A 14,219-nucleotide genomic window follows, 5' to 3' on the forward strand; every position below is an offset into this window, starting at 1 on the left:
CCCTTTGTTTACATTCCATATACTTAGATTAATGATAGTATTTTTGATAATATGGTTTAATTTCTTACAGTATTGTTGTAAATGAGAAGTTTCATTAATGCAGTGTGAAAAAAAAGTACGGGTGTGGGTTTGCCGTGGTCGGTCTTCTATCCACAAACATACAATGCCTTTGGTGGGTTCTTTGAATGTCGATCATTCATCATATTCTTGAATTATAAAGTTAACCAACGTTTATCTAGCTGTTACTGAATTAAAGTCACAAACAAACTAATTCTGATATAAAAAAATAAAAAAACATTTCAAGTCCGTACGTGACCGTTTAACTTTGATTGTTAAAGTGTTGAGCGGAAGTGTGATACAATGTGATTTTGTCTAACTTTATACCAGTGGTGTAGTTCCCTACTGTGTCCACAAGAGGGCAGACGCTCAACAGAGTATACGAACTAAACCGAGTTAAAACAATGAATGAGAATAACTAATAATGGACTTTGTTTGAATTATTTATTAATTACATGCTAAATTTGACTTCGATTTAACCAGCTGTTACTGATTTACCGTCACAAAGGAACACATTTTAATTTAAATAAAAGATTTCACGTTTGTGTGGCCGTTGGATTTTAATAGTGTCAGTTGATAGTGTCAGTTGATAGTGTGCCCTCATCAAGCTAGTCACATTAGCATCACAATACAAGTTAAACTGTCGCATACAGACCCGACCTAATATCCCACCGACTAGGCTACTTAATCAGTTAGAGTTTAGACTGCAGAACTTGTACTTTCATAGTATTTTCATAGTGTGGTATTACTAAAAAAATAAATAAAAAAAAATTTAAGGTAAGTAGAGTAAAGTAGCCTAATGTCTTCCACAACTGGTATTTTGACATGTATACTCTTAATATGTATTTGTTCTTATTTAAATATTTGCGCTGAAGTCAGTGTATTCATAGATATATATATAGAACAGTGCTCTATATATAGAATAGTGCTCTATATATATATGAGTCTATTGGCTGAGATAAGGAGTTTATTTTGAAGGATGTTATTCCGGAAGCTGTGGAATGGACCTGTTTACATATATATTCGGTCATTTGATTCTTGTTTCAGAAACAGAAAAACATATTAAACGAGTGGTCATTTTTTAATATAAGGTGTTTTTATCAGGTCAAAAAACGGACAAACTAATCCAAAGAAAAATGTTGTTTAATGACTTTTATATTGAATTATAAGCTTGTGTGATTTCTTTAATATTAACATAAATGCTCACAGTGGTAAAATAAAATAAATATAATGCTGACTCATTCTTATAAGTAAACTTTAAAAAGCTAACTTAAGCATTTGCATATTTGTTTGGTTGATTTCAATAGTTAACTTAAACCTGCAGTGTGTAGAATTTTGGGTTTTATTTCCTGGCAGATTTTGTAGAAAGTAATTATAATATCCATAAGTACATTTAATGAATTATTTTTTTAATTATTATTTTTTCCCTTAGAAAGGGTCTCATATATGTTCATATTTCTGCATATTTTGGACCAAGGCCTTGTGCCGCCATCTTGAAAGTGTCATAGTTGGAATGTCATCAGGTGCATAGTTTAAAATTTAGAATTGTTCTTGTCCTTGAAGGCCACTGTAGCTTCTGTTATTATTCAAAAGAGTTGGGGTTACCCAGGGAGCGTTGCATTCTAGAACTTTGTAGAACTTTCTTGATGATGTCATATTACACACTGCACCTTTAAGCACCACGGACCTATAAAGATGTAACACACGCTTTCAAAACAGCGCTAGGTTTAGCTTTCATTAGCTAATAATTGTTGACCAGATGGCAGAGGAATCTTCGTTAAGAAATTGTTAACCACTATTTTACCTTCCAAAAACGGAGTGTAATTTAAAGATCACATATAGCGAATCATCGGGGGAGGGGGGTTAGTGACTTAGGGCAACTGTGCTCGCTAAAACCTTTAGCTTACAATGCTACAGAACGAGAATGATTCTACATCCGCTACCAGGCCGCCCCCTCTTTCTTGATTGGTCCATGGTGCTGCTACGTCATACGCGACGTTGCTTCTTCCTTGTTGCTTCTCTGAGCCAGTGAGCACTTTCAAGAGTACGGCCCAATCTAGATCCACCCCCTACACCCTATCCCTATCCACTATCCCTCCGTTTGCGCGTTCGCGAGGAGGGCCCGCCATATTGAGTGTCGTCCCAAACCACAGAGCCTCGAGTGTGAGTGGGTTATAAAGCCCTCGATCACCGAGTCTGCATCGATAGTGGCTTAGCCCTACGTTTGACACAGGTGTCCGCCAATCAATTAAGTCCGGAATGGAGGAGCCAGCTTACAAATGAGAGTTCCATGGAGTTTGTTTCCCGAATTATAAATGAAACGTTCTCTTACCTCAAACAGACATTTGATTGTTTATTTTTATGCATAGCCCTAAATGACGGAACCAGAGGGTAGACTACAATTTTGGAATTAACATGTTGTTTTACACTTGTTGATTTGATTATGCCACTTGTCTACCGTTAGTGTATTTTCAAGGCGTGGATAAAAGATAAAACGAAGCAGATGAAGAAAATGCCCACAAGTTAATAAGGGACAGTGATTATTATTTTCTTAAATTGTTAGTAAGATTTGTGTTACTGTTAAAGCCGATGAGGGGTAGTAATAGCGGCGGTGACGTCAGTCAGCTGGAGCGCATGACTTTTCTTATTTATGACCACCCTTGCAGTGCATTATAATTTATGCACGCTAATTAACTGCCGTGATTCGCGGGTCGAAATGGCAGATTAATTTATCATGACAAGTGGAATACATGCTTTAGCAGACTATTGTTCTTTTCCCTGGTTTTGTATGCTGCTGTGCATGTAAATAATTAAACAGCGGATCACCCACCCGTTTTCTCCACTACAGACTGAGCTGGTAAAATTAAGAATATGCAGTTACAAAATGTTTAACAAAAAATAAATTATGCAGCCAAAAAATCATGGGAGTGAGTTTGTTTTTATTCAATACTACATTTACTCTCACATGCGTAGCTTATGAATGTAAAGAGTGTTTCAGTTCAAATATAAAAGTGGTGGAATTTTATTTTAGGGTGAGAAATAAAGACTTAACAGTTAACTAGTGTCTCCAGGTTTCTTCCTGTTTCCGTCTGACAGAGGCGAGGGCTTGCCAAAGCCGCGCCGTTGTTATACCCTCCCCTTAATGATCGAGTGGCACTCCACAGCCACGAGGGTGACTCCACAGCGAGTCACACTCGCTCACGGAGTGGGAGTGCATAGGGAGTCATTTGGGAAAGGGCCTACCTATTTGCAGACCCATGGGGGAAACCATTGAAAACGGAAGCCACGCCCCAAACTCATTTCATTGGTCAGAATTGTAACCTACTCTGAATTTGTTGTCTTCTTTTTGTTTTACTGCCGGAGTTCACCTAGCGGGTAAAACAAAAAGAAGACAACAAATTCAGAGTAGATTACAATTCTGACCAATGAAATGAGTTCCGGGCGTGGCTTCCGTTTTCAATGGTTTCCCCCATGGGCCTGCAAATAGGTGCCTCTCACTTTCATAGGAATGAGGAATGAATGGGCGCGCCGGTGTCCATCTCTTTAAATGTCCATGGTTTACATACTAGCGTCTGTGTTTTAGTTTTAACGCAGAACGTGTATGGTCTTAAGTTTTAGTTAGTTATCAGTGTTTAAATCCCGAAGCCTTAAAGCACAGGATTGCATCAACCTTTCTGTTGAAGAGCTGTGAGTTTATTTGGGACGTTTAACTCCGGCTAACAGCAGCAGCTACAGTTAGCTTCACCTTTTCCTCTGTTAGCTAACGTAGCTAACCTAGCAGCACCTTCACTTTTCCTCCATTATTACTCCCAGACAACATGCTCGGTCTCGGAGGGAAGTTGACAGCACTGTGCGTCTGTCTGCTGTCTGCGTTGCCAACAATACTCGGACTTGAACAAGGTAAGAAACTTAACTACTACTATTATGTGTTTTTATGCAATAGCCGGTCCTGTAGTAGGCTATGCTAGGCTATGTTATGAATGAATGCCGGGTAGATTTGTCAACAACACGGGGAGATTGTCTTATAGCCAGTGGAATTCTTTTGTATATAACAGTTGTGTAAGAATTCTAATGTGTAAGATAAAACAGTGTCAGGTTTAAGGTTCAACAGTTATTTCATAGGCAGGAAAACAGTGACATAAATGCTCTATAACTAAACATACTAAACACGTTATTACACAGCAGCTAACATTCAGACTATTGGTTTACAAACATATTTCAAGTCAACACTCAATTTCAACAATAAAACATCATACCCGCCACACCCCCCCTTAACTCACAGTAGCCTCGTTTGACTTGGAGCAGTCTTGCTCAGGCCTGCGCAATTATGACGCGCGTCTTGCTGAGCGCACAGCAAGACGCGCGTCGTAATTGCGCAGGTCTGAAGCCGCGTGTCCACCTGCGTCAAGTTATCTGACGCGACGGCAAAGCCCATTCATTTCCTATGGAACTACGTCAGACGGCAGAAACGCCACCGCAAGGCATTATGGGGCACGTCGCGGCGAATGGTCGACAGCGGCGCGGCGAAAAAGTATTTCGCTGGATACTTTATGCAAATGAGAACGTCAAAAAGTGGGGCGGCAGCCAATGGAAACTCTGCGGCGAGAAATTGTTTATTGCCGTTGCTATGGTTTCATATCTAGAGATACATTTTCCCGCTGTCACCGTATAATGTCCAGCCCACAAACCCCCGCCCCCAAGCGGCGAATACGTCACCGCGTCGCGTCAGAACAAAATATGACTTGACGCAGGTGGACACGCGCCTTGAGCCAGACGGCGCTTTATCAAACGAGGATAATATCATCAAATCTGGCGTCAACACTCAATGCATGCAGTCACTGTATGTTGCATAGTGTTCCAGCTTGCTATGTCAACAACAGACAGACAGACAGACATATTATACATGAGGCAAGACATCACCATGCTAACTTCAATGTGAAGGTTCTTGCACTAACGCTGTATAGGCCAGGCGCTCATCTCAAACCGATAGACGTACATTAATACTCCGATTGGGCCACATGACACTGTCAGATTTGTTGTGGCCAAATGTACAATACCAAAAGATAGAGTTTAAGTTAGAATAAATAATATGGCTACTGACTGATCAGCATGTAAACTGGAGAAAGTGTTCTGTGACTTTCTGATTGTAAACCTGAATAATGATTCAAACATGTTTCCTCTTTAGGTGCTGTCAGAGTGTCTGTGGGAGAAGGCAGAGATGTTATCTTACCCTGTTCCCTGGTCGGCACCAACATTGAGTCAAAGCTCTTTGACTGGAAGAAAGTTGGTCAGACAGTTGAAGGGAAAAAGGAGATTTTCCTCTATGATGGACATGATGAATATAATAACGGCCGTGACGGTCAGGATCCACAGTTTAAAGGACGAGTTTCACATTTCCAACATGAACTGAAGCACGGCAACGCCTCCATACTCATCACAAACACCAAGGTGGCTGACAGTGGAGACTACACCTGTGATTTCCTGGAGCCAAGTCAAAGTCTTGAGCCATTTCAAACATCCCACATTAAGCTGCTTGTTTTCAGTAAGTGCCAATTTTGAACTGTCCAGTGTCACTTTGTTTTCAATGCTTTATTTATTGGGCTGAAAGTAAGGTCAAATGAAATGTTAAAAGGACAGACAGCTCACACCCAGATCAGCCAAACATAGTACAAACAGTGGAACTTCTCGCCGAGCTTAAAGACGCCAACTCGCACTAATTAAATTGGAAAAACTGTTTATTTATTTTAGAAATACAACTGACACACTGGTCCACAGACCACTGCTGGTTCCACATCAGTGTTCTGGGTCTGTTTCTTGGCAGGAAGGAACCCTGATAGTTGTAGGAGTGGGAAAAAAAAATCGATTTTCCGATTAATATCGATTCTCTCTCGGACGATTCTGAATCGATTCAGAAAAGTTAATAATCGATTTATTTATTTTTATATATATATATATATAAATATATATATATATATATATATATATATATATATATATATATATATATATATATATATATATATATATATATATTTTTTTTTTTTTGTAAATACTAATACTTCCTGCGCCATTGCGCATGCACACCACACATGTGCGAGTTGTTTCCAAAGTGGCTTCAAAAGGGCTGAGAGCAGCAAACCCATGACCTGCACCGGCAGGTCATGGGTTTTTACGTTTTTGTGTGAGAGCTGAATTCCAAGCCATACTTTTTGTACAATGTGTTGAAATGACATAGAAAATAATAGATAATAGAATAGAAATCCTATAGAAACATGATTTACGAGATTAGAAATAAAATAAAACTGAATCGGTTTAGTTTTTACATACTTCCATATTGTGTTGAAATGCAAGCTGCATTGTTCATAGAAAGTCATATTTGTGACAAGAAAAGCTTTTCTCTTAATACAATATTAGAGAAGGTAATTCATCTGTTGATTGTCTTTAATGATCATCACAAAAGTAGGAAGTGATTAGCAAACTCCGAGTAGCAAACTCAGATGTGCATATAAATATATTTTTGAAATTCACACATGGGTATGTACATAAAAAATGTTTTGCATTGAGATGCATTGAAAATCGATTTTGAATCGAATCGTTGACCTCTGAATCGGAATCGAATCGTGAGGTGCCAAGAGATTCCCACCCCTAGATAGTTGCATCAGTTATTTTACCGTCCATCTCGCTGTACAATGCATGAGAAAACCATGTGCTAAAGTCAATCCCCTTCAGCTCCTTTACTGTCGGCATGTAATGTCCTAACCATGAATCGACCTAAAAAAAGCTCTTTTTCCTCTTGCTCTGTTCTTTCAGAGCAGCTCTACTGACTCTGTCTTTCTGCTGTGATCTCCTCTCTGTCTGCTCGGTGAGGGAGCTTCTGCTTCTGCTTCTGCTTCTGCTTCTCTGTCTCAACTCAGGAAACTAACTCAGTCTCTGCTCCACGCTCTCACCTCTCCTGAGTTTACATGTTAAACTAAAGTCATCTTCACTTTGGGAGTTACTTTATATGATATTTTTATTCTCAATTACCCCTTTCACACCAAAATGAACCAAGAGTCAGTTCCAGGCTGGTGTTGGGGTCAGTTCAAAACTGGTTACAGCCTTATCCCAGTTATGAACCGGTTGGTTTCACATCAACCGGAGACAGCCATGGAGCCGGCAAGAGAGCAACGTCATGACGTCACTGTAAACGTGTGTGTACGTCGCCCGACGCCGCTGCTCTTGTGGCTAATGCTAAAGCTAGCGCTAGCTTTAAGCACAGCCACAGTGGTGAATACGTCTTATTTGTACACGTGTTGCCTCTCGCTTTGCTTTCTTAACCAAACAGGACCCATACAGCGCATTTTCGCCGGTCAATTTGATTGCTACGTTCGGTAATTATGTTGTGTTTACGTCTCGTAGTAGCGGTGTTTTTAAATATGGCGGGCATGAGGTTTGAGTTGGGCTGGTTGGTCAGGATAATCCCTCCCCCGGCCGCTGGCGCAGGCAGTTCTCATCTCTAGCCCAGCTCAATCCTGGGGCTTGGGTTGAACCAGTTTTTACAGCCCGGAGCCGGCTCTCTGGCGGTGTGAAACCAAAACACTGACTAGCTCCGATTTTTCAGCGGTGTGAAAGGGGCAATTGGGAGTTATTCACTGACATTTTTTAAAGGCCTACTTCACCGGTGGGAATATGAAGGTGTATTGAATTCTGAGATCCTATGTAGTATGTGCAAAAAAAATTAAATTGGTTCATCCTAGCCTGAGAAAAGGCAGAAAGAGTGTTTTATGGTCTCACTGTCTAACCCTACATTTCTCTGACTGTGATGTAGGGTTAGACAGTGAGACCATAAAACACTCTTTCTGCCTTTTCTCAGGCTAGGATGAACCAATTAATTTTTTTGTTGCACATTTATACTACATAGGATCTCAGAATTCAATTCACCTTCATATTCCCACGGGTGAAGTAGGCCTTTAAGTCTAACATTGTTTCCTTCCATCTTTCAGAGACCCTCAGAGATTGCATTACTAAAGGTTAACAAAGTTAGTCAGTTAGTGATCACTTCGCTTCAATCTGAATGCAATGAAGCTTGATTTAGGTCCCTGCAGTCGTAAGGTGTTTTCGGACCAAATAGATCTAGCGACTTTTTGAGAGCAACTGTCTTCTGGGGAGTTTTAAGGAATATTTTCTGTTGGAATTCGGCAACAGGAACACAACAAACATACTCTAACGTCACGATAGTTCCTCAAATGCTGTGACGATTCCCAATCTGGAGTTTGAGCTAAAAAGAAGTTTGTCAAAACTAAGTTTTAAGAACTATAATAGTTCACTGTTCCTTCTGTTCGGATGCAATAAAACAGGTTGTAAGTTGTAAGAACTAAGTTCCTAGCACTATGCAATGGTTCCTGTGGTCTGAAATTGCCTATATGGCCCCCTTATTGTTTGATTAGACACAATATTTGAAGCACATTGCAGATGTAATATGTGACATCATCAAGACTGTCCTCAGGTTTCTCCTGAACGTCCCATCAAACAATGCTGTGGTCTATAGTCCAGACTCATGTTGGGCTTTCTGTTGATTTGTGTTGGAGAGAGAAGAACAGAAGGTATGGTATCATAAACTAAATATACTATATTTGCAGGTGCAGCTCTAAGGCCGTACATCAAGATACTCAATGCCACAGCAGGTGTAGCTCTGCTGCAGTGTGAAGTCTTTGGAGCTTTTCCTATACCTAAACTCCAGTGGCAGGACAGTGAAGGAAACATCCTTTATGCTGAAGAACCACAGTATACACTGAGCGGAGGCAAATATGATGTCACTGTTCTGATCAATGTGACCAAGACTGACCACTACAGCTGTGTAGCCACACAGGAGGAAATCCATCATCCGATCTTTGCTGAGACCTTTGTCTATATCCATGGTGAGGATTCTTTCATGGTGTTTTCAGTGGTCAGATAATATGAGTTTTTCATGTGTTATGAGATTTCAAAGATGTTTTTTGATGATTGTTATTGTTGTTTTGTGTAGTCTATATCCAGGTTAGCTCAGTTCATCCAGGTTAGCGTAGCTCATCCAGAGGGGTATACTACGAAGCGAGATTAAGGGCTGAGCGAGGTCTGTTGAGTCTAAAGCCAGAGTTTTCAGTATCACAAAAGGTGGCTCTCTTTCTACCTGGCTAGATCACCGTGGTAACAGAGGCTGCACGGCTAACCTGCTCAGAGCAGTTTTTGTTCCTGAGTTTGAGCTTAAATTCGGCTCTTAGAGCGCTGCCCTTTAAGGAAACTACACATTTGGAAATCCTGCGGACCTGACAATATTGTCTGAGCGCTACATTCTCACTGAGGAAACTGTTACATCTAAACTTATTGATCAGTAAGTTAATGAACGAAATGAAGCCGTGACATTTGGCTTACAGCAGAGTGAACTGTAACATTGCGCTGTGGCTTCTTACCACATGCATACAGTTAGGCTATTGATGCAGAAAATTTAAAATAGCCTACGCCTATAGCCTACTGTATGCAGCGCTACTCTATGCTCTCACCTCAAATGATTTTACCTGGCGATCTACACACTGGCTCTTAATGAAGCGTTCTATAAAATCACAGGTTGCAACATTATTTCACTGTGGGCTTCTTTCTTTTCATCAGTAGCGATTACAGTTGGGACGTGACAGCTGACAGCTGTCACAGTTCGGACATCGTTGCAGACTCGCAGGTTCAGCTTCTCACAGTAGATTCATATTTGTCCGAAAAATACAGACTACAGGTTTTTTAATGTAGGCCTATTGGTATTTGTAAGATTCAAATAAAAATAGTCTAAATCAAAATTGTATTAATTTTGATGTGGCCCAAAACTAAAGTGATTTTCCATAGGCTATTCATTTGGGGACAGTGTCAGACTTAAATTACATTCTTAAGTGTGGGACTATAGGCGTAGTGCTATAAATATAGCAAAGTAGCCTTTATATATTAGGCTAAATGGTATAGTGTTTAAATCCGAGTTCAACGTTTCATTGTTTTATATGTCACGTTACGCGCACTGCGAGAACGATCGGCAAGATAAATAAATAATTTCCATGCTGGCAGCATTCCACTCTCCTTAGCCTATTTGCAGTAAGAGTTTTTTTCGGCTCTCTGATTTCTGCTGTAATAATTCAGACGGACAAACTCTTCCTCTTGAATGAAGTTGGCGACACACTTTTGTTTTACTCAGCTGCTTGCAATCAGTCCGTTAGTGTAAAGTTAGCGGCACAAGATCAGTCCAGTCTGTGCGGAAGCAGAGTCAAATGACGGCCAAACGCCCCCTCTCATGGGGACGCGCACAGAGCCTGAAGCTGAAACCCTCGTTCAACATAAGAGGTTGATAACTGCCTTTGTGATACCGGTTAGCTCTGAGCGAGGGTATGTGTTATGTTGAACCAGATCAAGAAAAGAGAGCGTGGCTCTGTTGAGTTTGCTTCGTAGTATACCCCTCAGGTTAGCTCAGTTCATCCAGGTTAGCTTAGCTCAAACACTGGTAGTCAAGGGGAGCAGGTCAAAAGATAAACTTGACAACATCACTAAACGCTCCTCTCTGCTTGTTTGTTCATTTACCACGTTATGTTGCGCTCTTTATTTCTTGTTATGTGATTTAAAAATGAAATAACGAATATTGAACTTTTCCTTTAAAGGAAAATGTATTTCATGATCTCAAAGTATCTGTCAAGTTGAACTGACCTCATGTTGGACTTTCTGTTTATTTGTGTTGGAGAGAGAAGAACAGAATGTATGTGATCATAAACTAAAAACCTTTTTGTTCATACTGTGTTTGCAGGTGCAGCTCCAGAGCCGTACATCAAGACACTGGATCAAACAAAGGAGGGATATGTGCTGCAGTGTGAGGTTCTTGGAGCTTCTCCTGAACCTAAAGTCCAGTGGAAGGACAGTGATGGAAACAACCTTACTGCTGGAGAACCACAGGTCACAGAGAGAGGAGGCAGCTACAACGTCACTGTTCTGATCAATGTGGCCAAGACAGACCGCTACCGCTGTGTAGCCACACAGGAGGAAATCCACCACCAGACTGAGGCTGAGACCTTTGTCTTTATCGATGGTGAGATTTCTTCATGTTTCATGGTGTTTTAATTATCAGATAATATGACTTTATCCATTGTGTCAAAGATTGTATTTTTGTGATTTTTTTTATTGTTGTTTTGTGTAGTCTATGACCAGTGTGCTGTCCATGATATTCAGTTTCAATTTCAGTTACATCAGCTCTTTGTCATGTGTTTCAGACAAAGTGCCTGAGGACCCATCCAGCAAAGTGGCTGAGGACCCATCCAACATAGACCCATCCAACACAGACCCCTCCAACATAGACCCATCCAACACAGACCCATCCAACACAGACCCATCCAACACAGACCCCTCCAACATAGACCCATCCAACATAGACCCATCCAACACAGACCCATCCAACACAGACCCCTCCAACACAGACCCCTCCAACATAGACCCATCCAACACAGACCCCTCCAACACAGACCCCTCCAACACAGACCCCTCCAACATAGACCCATCCAACACAGACCCCTCCAACACAGACCCCTCCAACACAGACCCCTCCAACATAGACCCATCCAACACAGACCCCTCCAACACAGACCCCTCCAACATAGACCCATCCAACACAGACCCCTCCAACACAGACCCATCCAACACAGACCCCTCCAACACAGACCCATCCAACACAGACCCATCCAACACAGACCCATCCAACACAGACCCATCCAACACAGACCCATCCAACACAGACCCATCCAACACAGACCCATCCAACACAGACCCATCCAACATAGACCCATCCAACACAGACCCCTCCAACATAGACCCATCCAACATAGACCCCTCCAACATAGACCCATCCAACATAGACCCCTCCAACACAGACCCATCCAGCAAAGTTGCCACCGGATGGTCGGTCGGGTTTCTGTTGGGAGCTTTGTCTCTGGCTGTTGTTCAGCTTGTTCTCCTACTGACGAAGGTCATCTCAATAAACTTCAATAAAGGTATGTTTATTTAATGCATCATATCACCGTACTCATAATGTGCAGACATGAACAGAACACTGTGTCTGTCTGTCTGTGTCACATATGAACCAGTCTGTTGGTTCTAACATGAGGCCTCTGGTTCTAATGATGATGAATTAGTTAATAAAACACAGTTGTGAATGTATCACCACATCTCATCATAAAGTCCCATCAGACTGACAGAATATGTGACTATTCTTTACTCATGGTTTACACACCAGTGTGTGTTTGAACATGGAGGCCATGTGTCATAATGTAAATGTTCTGGGGAGATGAACAGTGTGAGAGCTGGAGACAGTGAGCAGGTTTCATGAAGATGTTTATCATGATTCAGTTGATGGTCAGTTCAGGCATTTAAACAGTTCTGGGAGGAGTGGGCTTGTGTGGGCTCATGTAAAGAGAAGTTGACTTTGTGTTATTTGTTATTTTCTTTGCTGCAGGTTGTAGCTGGTGGAACAGTCCTGATGAGGGAACTCCAGATGAGAAAGGAACACTCTCACCCAGTGAACAAAACGGCACAAAGGAAACTGCTGTGATGGTCTAACACACCCTACACCACTGTTGTAAAGGTGCACATGTACACATATTGTGCACAATGCAAATGTTCCATCTACTGCCTTATATGAGATATTTGAAGAAATTGGTTAAATGTACTAAGTAGTTACAATTTTACAAAACATGGCAGCTGAACATAACGATATTCAGCCTCTTAAATGACCGACGAGTAACAGCTCTGACACAGATCAAATACTAAACTCACAAAGGCTGAATTGGTTTGTTTCCTCACTGACGATGTGAATGTCTTCTATTTTGATGACTTCATTCAAAAAACTCAAGGCTGTTACAACTGCACTATCATTGTTTTTTAATGGAATCAATTTAAAATCGTTGTTCTTTTATCAATGAAGATAATTATTTTTTTATTGGTCATTAATAATGTTGATGTTGAGTCGGAGGTTTTTTAAGGATGATATTGTTCCTATCAACTCCAAATATGCAGCTTCAAAGGCTCAGGGCATCAAAACCAGGGTGTTAGGATGGCCTAGTAAAACTAGTGGTGGCTGCTATTACATCCACGGTGCCCACCATCTCTACCATTGTGTCCTTGCAAGACACGACTTAACCCCAGCTTTACTGCTCCAGGAGCGCTGTACTATGGCTGACCTTGTGCTCTGAAGTGTAGTAACTTGAGAGGGGATATGTGAAAAGAAAAATTTTAATGTAGCAATTGTCTAATAAAGTAGCTAAACTTAACTTAAAACAAAAAGGGACTAATGCACTGAATAATCAGGTGACACATCAGACCAGCGTTATGTGTGTGTTTTGATCATGTCATTTGTAGGTTGACTATTTAGCCTTAAAACTTGTGAATTGCACAAGCTCAAAACTGCACTATTGTGACTGCTGTGTGGCAGCTTCTCGCTTTGTTTAGCTATAAATGTGAGTAAGGTTTCTTAAAGTCCTTGGCTAAGATATGATTCCCCAGAACTTAAGCTTTATGTAAATATTTTTTATTGCTCCAGTGTGTGAAATGTTTCAATCTTTTAATGAATGTAGAAGTAACTTATTAACTTATCGTATTAGCACTAATTCCCACTTTATCTTTGCTGTGAAGACAAAGACGAGTCTGAAGACAAAGACTCGTCTTCCACATTCAAGTTGTTGCTCTTCATATAAATTCTGTTGCTTGTCAAATAAAGACGACTCATTTTAACATATAATTCACTGGAAAAAATACTGAGACTGCCAAAATTGAAAAGTTATTATTTTTTATAAGAAAGTTTGGAGGGGGGGTGGAGGGGGTGTTTTTGGTGTAACTATTTCTAGATGTATTTGAGTGAGATCAACATTTTTAATATATTCTTTAGACTGCTGACAGCACTTCTCTCAAAATCCAACTAAAAGTATTCTCATTCAGAGCATTTCCATAAATTACTGTCGAAAAAAACTTTTAAGAAGAATTTGGGGCTGTCTCTTTATATTTTCCAGAGCTGTATAGTGAGTCTTCTTTATATTATACCATCAGTAACGGTGTCTAAACTATAACTTAAGTCTCTTAAGTTATAGTTTAAGATACTTATTAATACTGTCTCTGCCATATGCATCTTTGTTTTTATC

General features: G+C 40.5%; 1 protein-coding gene across 1 annotated transcript; it reads left to right on the forward strand.

The window, feature by feature from the left end:
• Positions 1-3,532: 3,532 nt before the first annotated feature.
• LOC307248863 (uncharacterized protein) lies at positions 3,533-14,219 on the forward strand. The gene is made up of 6 exons (XM_080025395.1): positions 3,533-3,957; positions 5,243-5,599; positions 8,676-8,954; positions 10,847-11,125; positions 11,307-12,080; positions 12,542-14,219. The coding sequence occupies exons 1-6, from the start codon at positions 3,876-3,878 to the stop codon at positions 12,643-12,645; spliced, it is 1,875 nt and encodes a 624-aa protein (XP_079881521.1). The 5' UTR covers positions 3,533-3,875; the 3' UTR covers positions 12,646-14,219.

Source organism: Ammodytes marinus, assembly GCF_949987685.1.
Source record: "Ammodytes marinus genome assembly, chromosome: 4".
In the NCBI taxonomy this organism is placed as follows: Eukaryota; Metazoa; Chordata; class Actinopteri; order Uranoscopiformes; family Ammodytidae; genus Ammodytes; species Ammodytes marinus.